Source organism: Callithrix jacchus, chromosome 18 (genome assembly GCF_049354715.1).
Source record: "Callithrix jacchus isolate 240 chromosome 18, calJac240_pri, whole genome shotgun sequence".
Taxonomy (NCBI): domain Eukaryota; kingdom Metazoa; phylum Chordata; class Mammalia; order Primates; family Cebidae; genus Callithrix; species Callithrix jacchus.
The window spans coordinates 14017246-14032286 of record NC_133519.1 but is presented as its reverse complement, the minus strand read 5'-3'; the positions used below and the strand labels follow the sequence as shown (position 1 = coordinate 14032286).

At 53.5% G+C, this 15041-nt stretch overlaps 2 protein-coding genes across 7 annotated transcripts; both read left to right on the top strand.

The window, feature by feature from the left end:
- Positions 1-647: 647 nt before the first annotated feature.
- S100A14 (S100 calcium binding protein A14) lies at positions 648-2731 on the top strand. Of its 3 annotated transcripts, none has more exons than XM_035280111.3 (4): positions 648-677; positions 1030-1141; positions 1590-1736; positions 1945-2731. In XM_035280111.3, the coding sequence occupies exons 2-4, from the start codon at positions 1112-1114 to the stop codon at positions 2080-2082; spliced, it is 315 nt and encodes a 104-aa protein (XP_035136002.1). In that variant the 5' UTR covers positions 648-677; positions 1030-1111; the 3' UTR covers positions 2083-2731. The 3 variants fall into 3 exon arrangements, with proteins under 3 accessions (XP_035136002.1, XP_035136003.1, XP_035136004.1); XM_035280112.2 differs by having other exon boundaries at positions 1012-1141; XM_035280113.2 differs by having other exon boundaries at positions 648-739.
- Positions 2732-3979: 1248 nt separating this feature from the next.
- Positions 3980-10787, top strand: S100A16 (S100 calcium binding protein A16). 4 transcript variants are annotated; one of them, XM_078355746.1, is made up of 3 exons: positions 3980-4016; positions 9537-9715; positions 10011-10787. In XM_078355746.1, the coding sequence occupies exons 2-3, from the start codon at positions 9563-9565 to the stop codon at positions 10167-10169; spliced, it is 312 nt and encodes a 103-aa protein (XP_078211872.1). In that variant the 5' UTR covers positions 3980-4016; positions 9537-9562; the 3' UTR covers positions 10170-10787. The 4 variants fall into 4 exon arrangements, with proteins under 4 accessions (XP_078211872.1, XP_035136000.1, XP_035136001.1 ...); XM_035280109.3 differs by having other exon boundaries at positions 3980-4147; XM_035280110.2 differs by lacking the exon at positions 3980-4016 and adding an exon at positions 4236-4933.
- Positions 10788-15041: the final 4254 nt, after the last annotated feature.

The window sequence follows — 15041 nt, the reverse complement described above, 5'->3', positions numbered from 1 at the left end:
CCTTCTCTGGCTTCTTCCTCCTGATCTGAGTTCTATCCATTCATCTCTCTGCCTCCAGGACTGGTAAAGGCTGGGCTCCGGGATCCAGCAGGCTTGTGTGTCAGTATCCAAACTGTGCCTGGCTGGGAGGAGCGCGCGCGCTCGTGTGTGTGTGTGTGTGTGTGTGTGTGTGTGTGTGTGTGTGAGAGAGAGAGAGAGAGAGAGAGAAAGAGAGAGAGAGAGAGAGAGAGAAACATTCAGACAGACAGCCACACACGGAGTGTACAGAGGCTCCTGCTTTTCCTTTCTTGGTTACAGATTCAGCCCCCTTCTCCTTCCCTGCATTACGGTTCCCCAGGGCCCTTCCACTTCATAGGGTGACCCCATGGGGTCTCCAAGCCCTCCTTGTCTCCCTAGCCTTCTGGCCTCTCTTTCTCTATGACTCTGCATGCTTATCTGAGGCCAGGGTCTTCCCAGCCCCAGCTCTCTGTGGCTCCCTCCTCATGGCAGGGTCGGGAAGGGCTCTGGAACTCTGGCCAGTGGAGGGTGGGGCCCATAAAGCTGGCTCAGAGCCCAGGCTGCTGCAATAGCAGGGGTGGCTTAGGCCCAGCCCCCTGCCTCCCCTCCCTTCCCCCAGGTATAAGAGCTGAGCTCAGGTGAGCTGGTTCCTCCTGCCCTGTCTCAGCGGCTGTCAGCAGGTAAGGAAACCCAGGGCTTTTCACCCGCATTTACTGCCTCCTGTCCAGAGGGCACGCTTAGGGTAAGGGCTAGGGGATCAGATACTGGAGGTTGGCGTGTGTGTTTCAAGCAGAGGTGGGTGGTTGGAGGAGGTGGAAAGAATGAAGCTAGGGTGAGGCCCAAGGGAGTCCCCCAGATGCACTGGCCTGGGGATGTGATCTTGGCTCTCGAAACTCAGGGGGAGCCTGGGCCTGTGTGGAGTTCGTTTTGACCCCATGGGGAGGTATAGAATATCGGAGGTGGAGCAAAAGGGGGCAGTTGAGAAAGAAATGCTAGACTCTCCCCTTACCTCAGTCCTGCCCCCTCCTCTAGGCAGATCATGAGCCATCACCTCCTCTGGGGCCAGCTATAGGACGACAGAACTCTCACCAAAGGACCAGCCGCAGCGGGCACCATGGGACAGTGCCGGTCAGCCAATGCGGAGGTGGGCTCATTCACTCCAGCCTTTCTGCTTCCACACTCCTTTCCTTCACCCTGAGGGTCTATGTCCCCCACTGACTTCTGCCCTTCACCTTGGCCGTGCCCTGCATCCCAGACCCTGCCAATGAGATGTGAACCCCCTCCTGAGGCCCACACAGGGTGATGCAGATGGAGTCCTCCTGGGAAGAGGATGCCTGGGTGCATGCTGGGACCTGCTCTGGCTGCAGCTGGGGGGTGTGGGGAGGGAAGCCTTGCCCAACCTGTGGCCGCTGTGGCCTGGAGGCCGAGCCGGGGGTGGGGGAGAGAGGCCAGGTTCTGGGCTCTGGAGTGGGTGGGAGCTGTGTGCCTTCCAGCTTTCTTCTGCCCTGTGGGCTTTGCCCGGCTCCTGGGGAAGCAAGGTGTCACAGGGTGCATGGAGTTTCATTGATGTGGGTGATGTCCCCTGTCCTCAGGATGCTCAGGAATTCAGTGATGTGGAGAGGGCCATTGAGACCCTTATCAAGAACTTCCACCAGTACTCCGTGGAGGGTGGGAAGGAGACGCTGACCCCTTCCGAGCTACGGGACCTGGTCACCCAGCAGCTGCCCCACCTTATGCCGGTACAGAGGGAGCACACCCCACCCAGCCAGTCCCCTGACTTCCCAAGCCAGTGCTCCTGGATCCCACCCACACTGGCACTTGCAACCCCTCACCGTTCCCCGCCAGTGCTGGGTAGGCCCTGCTTTTGCCATCTGCCCCTGGGCAGGGTGGGGTGGGAAGATCTGAAAGTGTGGCCTCCCTGAGCCCTGGTGTCTTCACTGTCCTCAGAGCAACTGTGGCCTGGAAGAGAAAATTGCCAACCTGGGCAGCTGCAACGACTCCAAACTGGAGTTTGGGAGTTTCTGGGAGCTGATTGGAGAAGCGGCCAAGAGTGTGAAGCTGAAGAGCCCTGTCCGGGGGAGCTGAGGACTCCCCCTGAAATTCTGGGGGGTGCTGGGGAGAGACTGTGGGCCTGGAAAGAAAACTTCTCTCCTCTGCCACCACCTGTTCCCTAGCCTGCTCCTCTCCGCATCTCTGCAGCATTCAGCTTCTAATGGCCTTCCCCAGGTCTCTGTGTAATTCTGTCTTGAGTGCTCTGTGGAGCTCACGGGTGCAGGAGTCCCCACCAGAGGGAGGCTCAGGGAACTGATTGGGCCAGGGATGAATATTTGAGGGATGCCGGAGGTATAAAAATTGTGTAAGAGCCAAAGAACTGGTAGTAGGGGGAAAACAGAGAGGAGCTGGGCTATGGGAAATGATTTGAAGAATGGAGCTGGGAACATGGCTGGATATCTGGTATTTAAAAAGGGTCTTTAAGAACCTACCTCCTAATCTCTTCCCCAACGCAAACCATAGCTGTCCATCCGCTGCTCTCTTCCTGCCTCCTGCTCTGCCCCAGGCTCCTCCTAGACTCCGTCCTTGGGCTAGGGTGGGGAGGAAGGAGAGCAGGGTGCGGGGAGAGGAGGCTGAGGAGGGTATGACATGCGGGGAGAGGACCAGCTGGGTGCTTGGGCATTGACAGAATGATGGTTGTTTTGTATCATTTGATTAATAAAAAATAATGAAAAAAGTGAAAGATGTTGTCTTGACTGGACAGCCCCTTCCCCAGGGTCCATGAGTGAGGAGAGCTTGGGGGTCAATGGCAGAGCCATCAGTAGGGTGGGGCATGTGGGGCTGGAGTGGTTGGCAGTGGGAGTGAACGGGGACTCTCTTTACCCACGAATTTGGGTTGAGGGTCTTACCAGGCCCAAAGGGGTGATGTAGTCCTCTCTGAGGGAACGGCTCCTCTTTGCCAGGGGGAGGGTTGTCTTATAGGAGAGGAGGGCATGTGTGCACACTTGGGGAAAGGATATTATCCCAGGTGTTCTGAGCCCTGGCTGACATAACAAGGGGAAATGGGGTGGGTGGGGGTGGGGGGTGAGAAACAGGCTGACTGGCCTGAGTTTGAATCTCAGATCTGCCTTATTGGAATTTTGGGCACACTCTTAGTATCAGTTTCCTCATCTGTAAATGGGGTATATGAATATTACAGGATTGCTAAGAGGACAGTGCCACACGGGTAAAGCACTTATCAGAGAGCCGGATGCACGGCAAGTGCCTGAGAAACCAATGTCATTACTGCTGGAGTGGGCCAGGGGGCCCCTCTTTGGTTTCAGCAGCTGCCCCAGTGTAGGGAGGTCGAGCTGGCCAGTTTCCCTGGGTATCTTAGGGAAACAGTGGGGTGTGGGGAGTTTCCAGAGGAGTCCCCTGGTATACACGAGGGCTTTTAGGGCTGGGTCTCAGAAGAGCTGCTGGGCCAGACTGGAGACAGAAGACCAGGGAGCCAGACAGGTCCCTGGCATCTGCCTTCTGATTTGAACACTGAAGTCGGGCGTTACTCCTGAAATCCCAATGGCAAGGAGGTGTCTGTGGCCAGTTAGGCTGGCCTGGAATGATAACTGAACTTGTCTGTTGCGAGCCACTGAAACTGGGCTCCCGGTGACCCAGGTGAGAAAGGCAGGTGACAGTCCTTCCCTTCCTTTCTCTACCCTGTCAGGTTCTGTTCAGTTCCTGCAGGGCTGGGAGGGTGGGGTTGGGGGACTGCCAGCTTCCACCACTCCCTCTGGGATAGAGGTAGGGGGGTGTGAGAAAAGGTGTGTATCCCTTTAACAAGGGCCCAACCCCAGGGCCAAATTAAGACCGAGCTCAGCCACTACCTCCCCACCGAGCCAGCTCGGCGGGCAGGACCAGGAGGGAGTGGGACAGATTCTGGGAGTGCAGCGGGGAGGAGTCCCAGCCGGGCTGAGCGCAGGGAGCTGCTTGGCAGTGCCAGAGCCGAGGCCCCAGAGCCCTGCTGGAGAGGAGGCAGACGGAGGCAGCAGGTGAGCACCCAGGCCCGGCCTGGGAGGTCTGTGGCTGCCGGAGGGCCCCACAGTCTTGGGAGGCCAGGAGAGGGGACAGCGAAGGGGGCCTGAGGAGAGGGGCCTGCCAGAGACCGGGCAGGAAGATTTCGGTAATTATTAACTTTCCCCCACAGGCCAGTTTGGGAATGGGCAGTCCTGAGGGGTTGGGGGCTGGGGGAGGCCTTCAGAGGGCTGGGTGGGATGGTGAGACTCCCCTCCCTGGCACAGCAGCCAACCGAGCTCCGAGCCCCGTTTGGAAGCTTTGCCCACAGCTGCGTGACCCTCCCCAACAGAAGAGGCCAAATGCGTGTTGGTCTGGTTGGGGGTGGTCAGAGCTTAGACACAGGCCTTGCTGGGCTCTGGGAGCTGTGTCCTGGGAGACGAGATGAGGTCCAGAGGGAACCAGGCAGGTCCCAGGGAGCCGGAGATTCTGGCAAAGGGGACGCAGGGGCTGAGGTGGCGCCTCCTCTACCTCCCGACCCAAGCAGGCCCTGCTGTGTTGCAGGAGCTGTTCCTTGAGAGGGATGAGATCCGGGAGGAACCCGAGCGGGGCTGTTCCGAGCCTGCAAGCTCCCTGGAAGGGGGAGAGGTAGAGGGAGAGCGGCTTCTCCACCTCGGGCCCCGGGCAGGCCCCAGCTTGACTTGCTTTGCTTGGCAGAGCCACCTGCACCATGGGAGCCTTCCCCGGCCCGGCCCAGCCCAGTCGCGATGGGGGTGAGGGCAGGGGTGTTGGGGAGCCGGCTCCGCCTTTCCCCAGGTTCTAGTAGGTGTTGGTGAGGCTAGGGCAGCTGTGTGTGTGTTGGGGGTGGGGATGGAGGCAGGAACCTCACCAAACGCTTCCAACTTCACTTGTCCGGAAAAATTTCAGAGGCTGGCTTCTTGCTCCAAGAGCTGAAGTAAGTGGAAGGGCGATGGGTTACCCAGGCAGAGGGGATCAGGAATGGCAGAGGTCCTAGCTGTGTGTGTGTGTGAGTGTGTGAGTGTGTGTGTGTGTGCACGCGCGAATTAGATGCAGGAGGATGGTGAGGGTGAGGCCGGGGGCCTACCTCTCGGCCAAAGCAGGCCCCACCGTGCTCCAGGAACTGTTTCTGGAGAGGGCCTCGTGAAACTGGAGAAGGAACACAGGAAGGAGCAGAGAATGGAACAGCTGAGGCTGGAGAGATTTCCTTTGGAACAGCCTTGTGATAGAGGTGGCATTGTCAGCCCAGTTCGGATAGCACCTTCCCTGTCTACTGAAGGCAGAGGGGACAAATGAGTAAATGAAAAAAGGAATGAATGAATGAGTGTGCAAGAGAGTGAATGCATGATTGAACGGGCAAGAGAATGAATGAGAGTGAATAAATGATCCAATGAATGAATGAGTAAGCAAACCATGGTGCCTGAGTGAGCGAATGAATTCCAGGTGGCTGGAAGGGACACAGAGAATCCACATGTAGGCTTGACAGTGGGCTAGACTCTGGAGAGAACGGTGACTAGGAGGGACAGGGGTCTAGGGACATATCCCAACACTTGGAAAAAATGTAAGACTCAAGAGGTGTGTGTGGGGTGGGAAGAGAAAGTGGATTTAAGAGGGTGTGGTGGACATTCGGGACTCCAGGTGGAAGGAGCCTGGGGATGTGGTGGGTGGTTAGAAGGCATTTGGAGGGTGTGGGGCCCAAACCTGGGGGTGGGAGGGTGGGGCTGGAGTGGCTGGGATCCAGGGGCATGGTGTCAGGGCAATTTGGGCTTTTGGAGAAGTCAGCAAGCTGGGCTGAGGTGGGTGGGGTGGGGGTGGGAGACTGCTGGTTGCTCAGTGATGAATCAGCCCAGAGGAAGACAATGAGAACCCTGGGGTAGGGCTGGAGGCCTGAGGTGAGAGGGCCCATTGGAGGACACGTGGTTCTCCTGTTCCCACATTTCTAAAAGGCTCCACTCTACACTGTTCTCTCAGGCCAGGACCTTTGTGTGGCAGGGCCAATGCAGGGATGACCTCCTGCTTGACCTCTCTAGGAAGGGGCTGATGGTCTAGAACATCTGCCCAACCCCCTACCCAGGAGACCTGGGCCCTGGCTGGTGGGGGAATGGGGCAGCCTGGGGGAGCAGGTGGCTGAGGGATGGGTAGGGTGGCAGATCCTGTCTTCTGGCCTTAAGGGGAGGGAGGTGGAGGAGGGTAATGCTCCTTGCCTGTGCTATCCTAACCTTCCTTTAGAAAAAGCTCCAGAAAAGCACTTGTCAGATGTTATCTCCAGCATGGTCCATTTTACAGAAGGTGGGGAGGGGCAGATTCCTGGGAGGAGGAGCTGGGAGCTGAAGCCCTGAGGTGCTGGAGCTCCCGCTCTGGGTCTCCCAGTACTCCTGGGAGCAGGTGGCAGAGTCATACTCTGAGGCTTACCTGTGTCTTGTCCGCTTGGCTGCTGCTGGAGGCCAGGCAGGGGTTGGGTCACGATATCGAGGAAGACCAGGAGGAGACAGCTCAGAGAAATGACTCCAAGAAGGCTGGTGCTGGGAGAGGTTGGCTGGCCTGTGGGAAGAGGGGCACACATTTCCTTCCTTCTTCCTCTCCCTGACCATTTCCCACAAGATCCCTCACTTAGGGAACAAGGACTGGGATGGTTAAGTGTGGGAATGTTCTCTGAATTATCATCCCATTCCCAAGGCTTGGTTGGGAATTGGCTTGGCACAGTCCTTCCAGAAAAGGGCACGGTTTTCAGAATCACCTGGAACATTGGTCATGAACCTGAGCCACCTCCAACCCAAGGATGGCACAGCAGACAGACCATGGGTTAAACAATGGTCTTCCTCCTCGTTTGTAAATGGTAAAGAGTTTGTATGAAAGTCTTACAACAGGGCCGGGCGCGCTGGCTCACGCCTGTAATCCCAGCACTTTGGGAGGCTGAGGCGGGTGGATCACGAGGTCAAGAGATTGAGCCCATCCTGGTCAACAAGGTGAAATCCCGTCTCTACTAAAAACACAAAATTTAGCTGGGCATGGTGGTGCACGCCTGTAGTCCCAGCTACTCGGGAGGCTGAGGCAGGAGAATTGCTTGAACCCAGAAGGCAGAGGTTGCGGTGAGCCGAGATCGTGCCATTGCACTCCAGTCTGGGTAACGACAGCGAAAGTCCGTCTCAAAAAAAAAAAAAAAAAAAGAATATGGAAAAGAGTGTGGCTTCCTGCAGTTCTGGTACCATGTTGCATCCTCCCAGCCAGGGGCCAGAGGGTTAAGGCAGACAGAGAAGGGGAGACAAGGGCAGGATTTTCCCTCAGAGAAGCCACAGCCTGAGTCTCCCACTTAACTCTCCTTCCTTCTTGCTTCCTGGCCTATCCCCTCCTGGTCCCACCCTTACTTCAAAAGAGGCTTCATTAAAGAAAAAGCTTAAAAGGTGATCAGGGACCTGCGATACCTGTTATGAGGGCTGGAAGGAGGTGGAATATTTCTAGAACGTCTACCTTGAGCAAGGCATCAGGCCAGGCAATGTGGGCTTGAGAGATGCAGAGATTAAAAGCAGGGGACCGTGTATATCCAGGATTTAAAGACAAGTCTATGAGTCCTGCCATTTAGTTCAGAAAATACATTGGCCATGTATGTTTAAGCAAAACTATGGTTGTCTCAAGGAACAAGACAAGACCCAGCAAGACGGTGTGGCCTCACCAGTTAGTGGGCCCCCGCCAGTGCTAGCTGAGTGCTGATGACACCCATGACTGTGGGAATCAGCGAGGACGGCGACCAGGGCAGGGGTCGAGGCTGGCTCCCCTTGGAGGTGTGGTTTGGGCAGGGACGGAGTGATGGGCAGGCTTCAGCTGGCTGGAGAGGGCAGGGCAGCCTGCATGGGAGTAGGAATGGCCATGGGGGGCCAATGGGAAGCAGGTGGCAGGACAGGAGGCTGTGGTGGGGCCTGATGGAGCAGCCTTTCCTTCCAAATCTGACTGTGGCTCGCTCAGGCCCCTGTGGTGGCTGTGTCCCTGCTTTGTCCATCTCCTTCCGTCAGGACCTGCCAGGCGAGGGTGGCGGGAGCTCATTCCTGGGCTTGGGGGTGGGAAGGGAGTCTGATTTCTTCAGTTTGACGGGCCGGGGTTCTGGGCATGGGCTGTGACTCACAGAGGCGATCCAGACCCGCCTGCTCCCCTCATATCCTGTTATTCAGAAGGCTGTATCCGCTTGGAAAGTGTCTTTTGTCCTGGGGTGAGGGGGTGACGCATGTGCCCTCTGGCAGTCTGCTGTGTCCAGGGTCCGTCTCCTGCTGGGGCAGAACAGGGCCTGGCCCCGCCTTAGGTAAAGCGGACGAGGGTGTTCTTCGGTGCTGCTGTGTATTTAGGGATGGGCGTAAGGGAGGAGAGGCTAGCAGGGTGTGGCGGGGGGTGGTGGGAGAGCCGCATAAAATCTGATCCAGTGGATCTGGACTTTGCCCTTTCCCAAAAGGGGCAGCCTGGGCCTGATGCATGGGACTCACTGCCCTGGAGCCCGGCAAGGGCTTGGGAAAGGCCTAGGTCTTCCTTTCTGCTTTGTTGCCTGGGGCTGGGGTCTCAGCCAGTCCTGGGAGTGGGAGGCAGAAGCCTCTCCCTCTATCCTCCATGGCTCATCTCAGCAGTCCCAGCCATGCTTGCCCCCAGGTGAGGTGGGCCAGCTGCAGAGCAGGGTGGGAGAGCAGGTGGACCCTTCTTCTCTTCCCATGGGAGCCTCTTGCCCCCTAGGGCTCTGACAGTAGGGATCTTGCTCCCTAGGGCTGGTGCCTGGGGCTGGGGCAGGGCCTGGAGAACCTGTTGAGGCGGTTGAACTGGGGAGCACCTGGATTAGAGGAGCCGCATAGTTCTCATTCCAGGGCTCGCCTCCTTTCCCCCACCCACTCTGTGTTTCCCTTTTCCTGCCACCTTATTCTCCAGGGACTAGGAGCAGGGGAGGAGGAAGGACCCAGGGCCTAGGGTGGGTGTGGAGGAGGAGGTATGGCCTGTGAAGGTTGTCAGGCCTCCAAGTCCAAGCCCGGCCACTATAGCCTTGGTGACCCCCATGTACACCTCTGGATGGCCCCCAGGGGCCAGAAAGTCTGAATTAACAAGATGGCCACAAAGAGAAGTGAAACAACTTGTTCCTGCCTCAACTAATTGCTCTCCCCCAGCAACCTGCAACCATTGCTCCTGCTAAGCCTTTCGAAATCTCCCCCCTGGACATTGGGTTTCTTAGGACCCCCACCCCTGTAACTGTGTAATTTACCCCACCCTCCCCTCTGGTTGCAACCAATAACCCTCACCCTTATAATACCCCTACCCTTGTGACCATGTATCCCATGACGCCCTTCCCCTTCCTAAAATAGATTACTACCTTTAACTAACCATTTGCCCCAACCTACATAACCAGTCCCCTTTCCTACTTCCCTTGCCTAACTCCCTTCTCAGACTTGGCCCACTTGCACCTGAGTGCGAAATAAAAAGGCTTCATTGCCCACACGAAGCCTGCCTGGTGGTCTCTACGCGAGTGACACGCCTAACAGGGGTCTCCTCTCATCTCCCCTCCTTTTGGTGTCCAGGCCCGGCGAGCAGGCGAAGCAGGGAGATGTCAGACTGCTACACTGAGCTGGAGAAGGCGATCATTGTCCTGGTGGAAAACTTCTACAAATATGTGTCTAAGTACAGCCTGGTCAAGAACAAGATCAGCAAGAGCAGCTTCCGTGAGATGCTCCAGAAAGAGCTGAACCACATGCTCTCGGTAAGGCCTCTCACCCAAAGGCCTTCCTCCCTCTCCCCTTCCCTCCCCTGCAAGCCTCTAACTTCTCAGGGTATCCTTCCCTGCTGAGGCCTCTATCCTTCCTGAGCTCCCCTAGCTCTGGGGTCTCCTCCACCCCCAGGCCTCTGTCTTCTCAGGATGCGCAGGCCTAGCCAGGGAGGACTGTGTTTGTATTTTCCAAGGGAAGCAGCTGTCCATGCCAGATCCTGGGACTCTGCTTAGGGGGTCTCTCTGGGGCTTCCACCCTCAGCATTGCTGATCCTTGCTTCCTCCCCAGGACACAGGGAACAGGAAGGCTGCAGATAAGCTCATTCAGAACCTGGATGCCAATCATGATGGGCGCATCAGCTTCGACGAGTACTGGACCTTGATAGGCGGCATCACCGGCCCCATTGCCAACCTCATCCGTGAGCAAGAGCAGCAGAGCAGCAGCTAGAGGACCCCTCTGGCCACACCGGCCTGATGCCCCGCCCTGGTGTTCTCCCCAGGCTCCCTCCTCAGCCTCTTGCCCACCCAGGACCCTTTACCCTCTTCTCCCTCCAGACCTTCCTCTGACCCTTGCTGAACTGGGGTCCCTTTGTGAGTGTCTCAGTCTAGGGGTACCTCCCTACCTGGGAGGTCTTAGTCCCTGGAGTTAGCAGGCCCTTGGGGCCCCTCTATAAGATCTCAATGCTGTCTGGGGACCCTAAGAGTTTTCTCACCTGTCCGGTCCCATCTAACCTTCCAGTGTCTCATGTTCCTGCCCAACTCCTGCCTGATTCTGGGTCCGTCCTGACCTTCAGCTTGCTGCTTGAGGTCAGCTTGCTGCTTGAGGTCTCCCTGCTCTTGGTGGGAACAGCAGCAGAGACCTCTCCACTTTCCCCTAGCCCCTCTGCTGGGTAGAGAGGCACTTTCAGGGACTTCCCTCCAGCTGCCTCTTCATCTGGGAATGAGCTAAGCAAGGCTGAGCCTCCTCCTGTTGCCTGAAATAATGGTGATATAAAGGCTGGATTTGGAGTTTGTATCCCCCCCGTCCCTTTGGGATGCTCATTAAAACCTTTCCACCCCTTGGAAACGTTTTATGCCTTGGTGGTCTTAGCCCTGGGCCCTGTGACAAAGGAGAATCTCACAGAAAAACCTGAAAGGCAGAGCAAGAAAGAAGCCAGGACTCCCAGATTCCAACAGGCACTGTCAGCTGTGGGCCAGCACCTCCCTCCATCCCCCTCCATGAAGGGCCAAAGGCCTTAGGTCACCATCTCCAGGCCCTATTAGCCCAGATTTAGACTCATATTCAACTTCCAGGCACACAATAAGTCCCATTTAGTCCTCACTGCAATTCCACGAGAGAGGACCATGACTCTTAGTCTTTTTTTCTGTTTTGAGACAGAGTCTCATTCTGTTGCCCCGGCTGGAGTACAGTGGTGTGATCTTGGCTCACTGCAACTTCCGCCTCCTGGGTTCAAGAGATTCTCCTGCCTCAGCCTCTTGAGTAGCTGGGACTACAGGTGCATGCTGCCATGCCCGACTAATGTTTGTAATTTTAGTAGAGACAGGGTTTTACAATATTGGTCAGGCTGGTCTCAAACTCCTGACCTCAGGTGATCCACCCAAAGTGCTGGAATTATAGGCGTGAACCACCAAGCCCGACTTATTTTTTTCTCAAGGAGTGGAGAGTTTAATAGGCAAGAAGGGCAAGAAGGAAGAGAGAAGGAAGAAGCTCCCAGTACAGAGACAGAGGGAGGGGGGCTCCAAAGTGGAGAGAGGGAACCCTGACCTGCCACAGATACCAGATGGGTGTATACACAGAGGCTGGAGAAGGCACTGTCTGATTTGCATAGGGCTCAGGGGATTGGTTTGACTAAGCTGTCATTCACGTAGCCCTCGGAAAAAGCTGGCCCTCCCATCCTAGACTTCTAATATGCAGATACAGGGCACCAAGAGTTCTACACATTACAGGATATGTGGGGGCGGTCATGTTGCCAGGATCAAGTGGGGAAAGGTCAAGAAGGCGGCCAGAATCGTCATGTTTGGGTGGACCAGTTTCTAATGGCTTGCATATGCATATCAAAGGTTGCTGGCCTGGCTCTAAGAGCCGGGGGTTTACAAGAAACTTTTCTGGAGATGCTTTAAAAAAATGAAAGCTTCCCGATGACCCCTTTTCCTCTCTGTCTGCCTAAGATAATTTCTATTTACTTATTTATTTATTGAGACAGAAGTTTTACTCTTGTTGTCCAGGCTGGAGAGCAACGATCTCTGCTCACTGCAACCTCACCTCCCAGGTTCAAGTGATTCTCCTGCCTCAGCCTCCCGAGTAGCTGGGAATACAGAAGCCCACAACCATGCCCAGCTAATTTTGTATTTTTAGTAGAGACAAGGTTTCACCATGTTGGTCAGGCTGGTCTTGAACTCCTGACCTCAGGTGATCTGTCAGCCTAGGCCTCCCAAAGTGCTGGGATTACAGGCATGAGCCACTGTGCCTGGCAAGATAATTTCTTAATAACTCCTACAACAGGCTATAGTACAGGGTCCAAATATCAATACAAGGCATACAAGCAAGAGAGGGCTTAATAAAGGGGTTAATCAATTCCATAAAGAAGACTGGAATTGGCCGGGCGCGGTGGCTCATGCCTATAATCCCAGCACTTTGGGAGGCCGAGGCAGGTGGATCACAAGATCAAGAAATCGAGACCATCCTGGTCAACAAGGTGAAACCCCATCTCTACTAAAAATACAAAAATTAGCTGGGCATGGTGGTGCATGCCTGTAATCCCAGCTACTCAGGAGGCTAGGCAGGAGAATTGCTTGAACCCAGAAGGCGGAGGTTGCGGTGAGCCGAGATGGTGCCATTGCACTCCAGTCTGGGTAACTACAGCGAAACTCCATCTAAAAAAATAAAAATAAATAAATAAATAAATAAATAAATAAAAAGAAGAATTTATTAAAGAGGAATTTATTAAAGAGGGATTGTAGCCACTTGCGGCTGAAGCCGGCCTTTCCCCCGAACCTGTCAATAATTTTGATTTGATTTTTAAGTACCTGTAGATTTTCCTTTACTTTACGGGAGGTGTTAATCCAAAAGTGTGTTAATCCAAAAGCAGCATGTTTCACTCAAAACTGCATCACTAGCCGGGTGCGGTGGCTCATGCCTGTAATCCCAGCATTTTGGGAGGCTGAGGTGGGCGGATCACAAGGTCAGGAGTTCGAAACCGGCCTGGCCAATATGGTGAAACCTTGTCTTTACTAAAAGCACAAAAATTAGCTGGGCATAGTGGTGCCTGCCTGTAATCCCAGCTACTTGGGAGGCTGAGGCAGGAGAGTTGCTTGAACTAGAACCCGGGAGGCGGAGGTTGCAGTGAGCCAAGACTGTACCACTGCAATCCTGCCTGGGCTACAGAGACTCTGTCTCAAAAAAAAAAAAAAAAAACAACCCTGTATCACTAAACCCAATAAAAAGTCTTATAGACTCAGCGATAGCAAAACTTTCATGTTTCCTTTTTATAACTATTATTCCTGCTATAAGGATAATAATTGAGCAAAAAATGACAGCAATGGAAACTCTGTTTAATATTTCAGTTAGAAGGTGCTCCGTGTATAACCCTATTGAAAATAATAGAGTACAGCAATTTCCGTTAAGTGTGGTGTGGTAGATAATTTCCATCTAAAATTTTACTTGTCAAGCTATAGAATTCCCCTTTGAGGGGCATCTACAAAGTTCCTTGGTTTTATTTTCCTAAACAAAGAAACCTCTGGGTTATAGGCACCCTACTTGTTTTTGTTTTATTTATTTATTTATTTTTATTTTTTTGTATTTGACTTAAACATTCTTTTTCTTTTCTTTTCTTTTTTTATAATTTATTTATTTTACTTTAGGTGCATACTATATCTGGCATTTCTCCCCATGTTATCCTTCCCCACATTCCCCTCCCTCTCCACCCCCCCACTCACTTTTATTACCTGGCAGAATTTGCAGGATAATTGCCCAGAGCTAGTATATTGATCCAGATTTTTACATTACCCATCCTTTATTTTTTCTTCCAAGCTGCCTGAGATCACTACTTGATTCACGGGAATAAGCAGAATCAGTCTAAACTGTAGTTGAAAAGCTTGGGGGCCTGGCGCGGTGGCTCAAGCCTGTAATCCCAGCACTTTGGGAGGCCGAGGCGTGTGGATCACGAGGTCAGGAGATCGAGACCATCCAGGTCAACAAGGTGAAACCCTGTCTCTACTAAAAAAAAAAATACAAAAAATTAGCTGGGCATGGTGGCGTGTGCCTGTAATCCCAGCCATTCAGGAGGCTGAGGCAGGAGAATTGCTGGAACCCAGTAGGCCGAGGTTGCGGTGAGCCGAGATCGTGCCATTGCACTCCAGCCTGGGTAACAAGGGAAACTATGTCTCAAAAAAAAAAAAAAAAAGAAAGAAAAGCTTGAAAACAATGAATGAGACTAGGACTTAATGACCAATGTATGATAAATTTTTGAGCACAATTTTTCTCTCTAGTCCTCATTTTTGGTAAAAACAAATTATGAATAAACCGTAGTCTTATACTTGACCTGATTATTTGCATAAAGTGCAGCAAGAATGGTTATTTCTATGTAGGCCTTTTGGATTGGCTTTGATGAAACTGTTTCACAAGGAATTTCAGATAAGACTGTTAAAGCCAAGCCCAGCCACGGGTTTGTATCCTCAAATACCTGTGAGTTGGTTGATTCTCTCCTCTTGAAGTCCCAGGATAAACTCAGAGCTCCCAGACTTGTTAGAAAGTGACATTCTTTACTGACCACGGGTCAGGAACCCTGTGCAGAGACTGTGTAGACAAGCTATGAGGCCAGTTCTCCCCAAGGGGCTTTCATTGTTTCTGCATGTCAAACTTGATTTGGATAGTTTCCAAATTCTAGATGAACCACGCAGAGAAATAAACATGCTCCAAAGTTTGTTCATAGGAGTACACTTTACTCAATTATTAAAGGCCGTAGATAGTTTAAAATAAGTTTATTTGACTCAGTCTGTTGAATTAATTTCCTTTCCCGGCCAACGCACCAAAATGGTACTGCTCCGATGAATGGAGTACCAGGATTCTTGGTTCTTATGCCAGTTTAGGTAAAATGACACAGACACATGTGGAGTGGTTTTAAGGAGCAGAGAGTCTAATAGGCAAGAAAGGCCAAGAAGGAAGAGAAGCTCCCCTGTACGGAGACAGAGGGAGAGGGGCCCCAAAGCAGAGAGTGGGAATCCCCATAACCCTTAGTCTTTTTTTTTTTTTTTTGAGAGGGAGTTTTGCTCTTGTTACCCAGGCTGGAGTGCAATGGCACGATCTCAGCTCACTGCAACC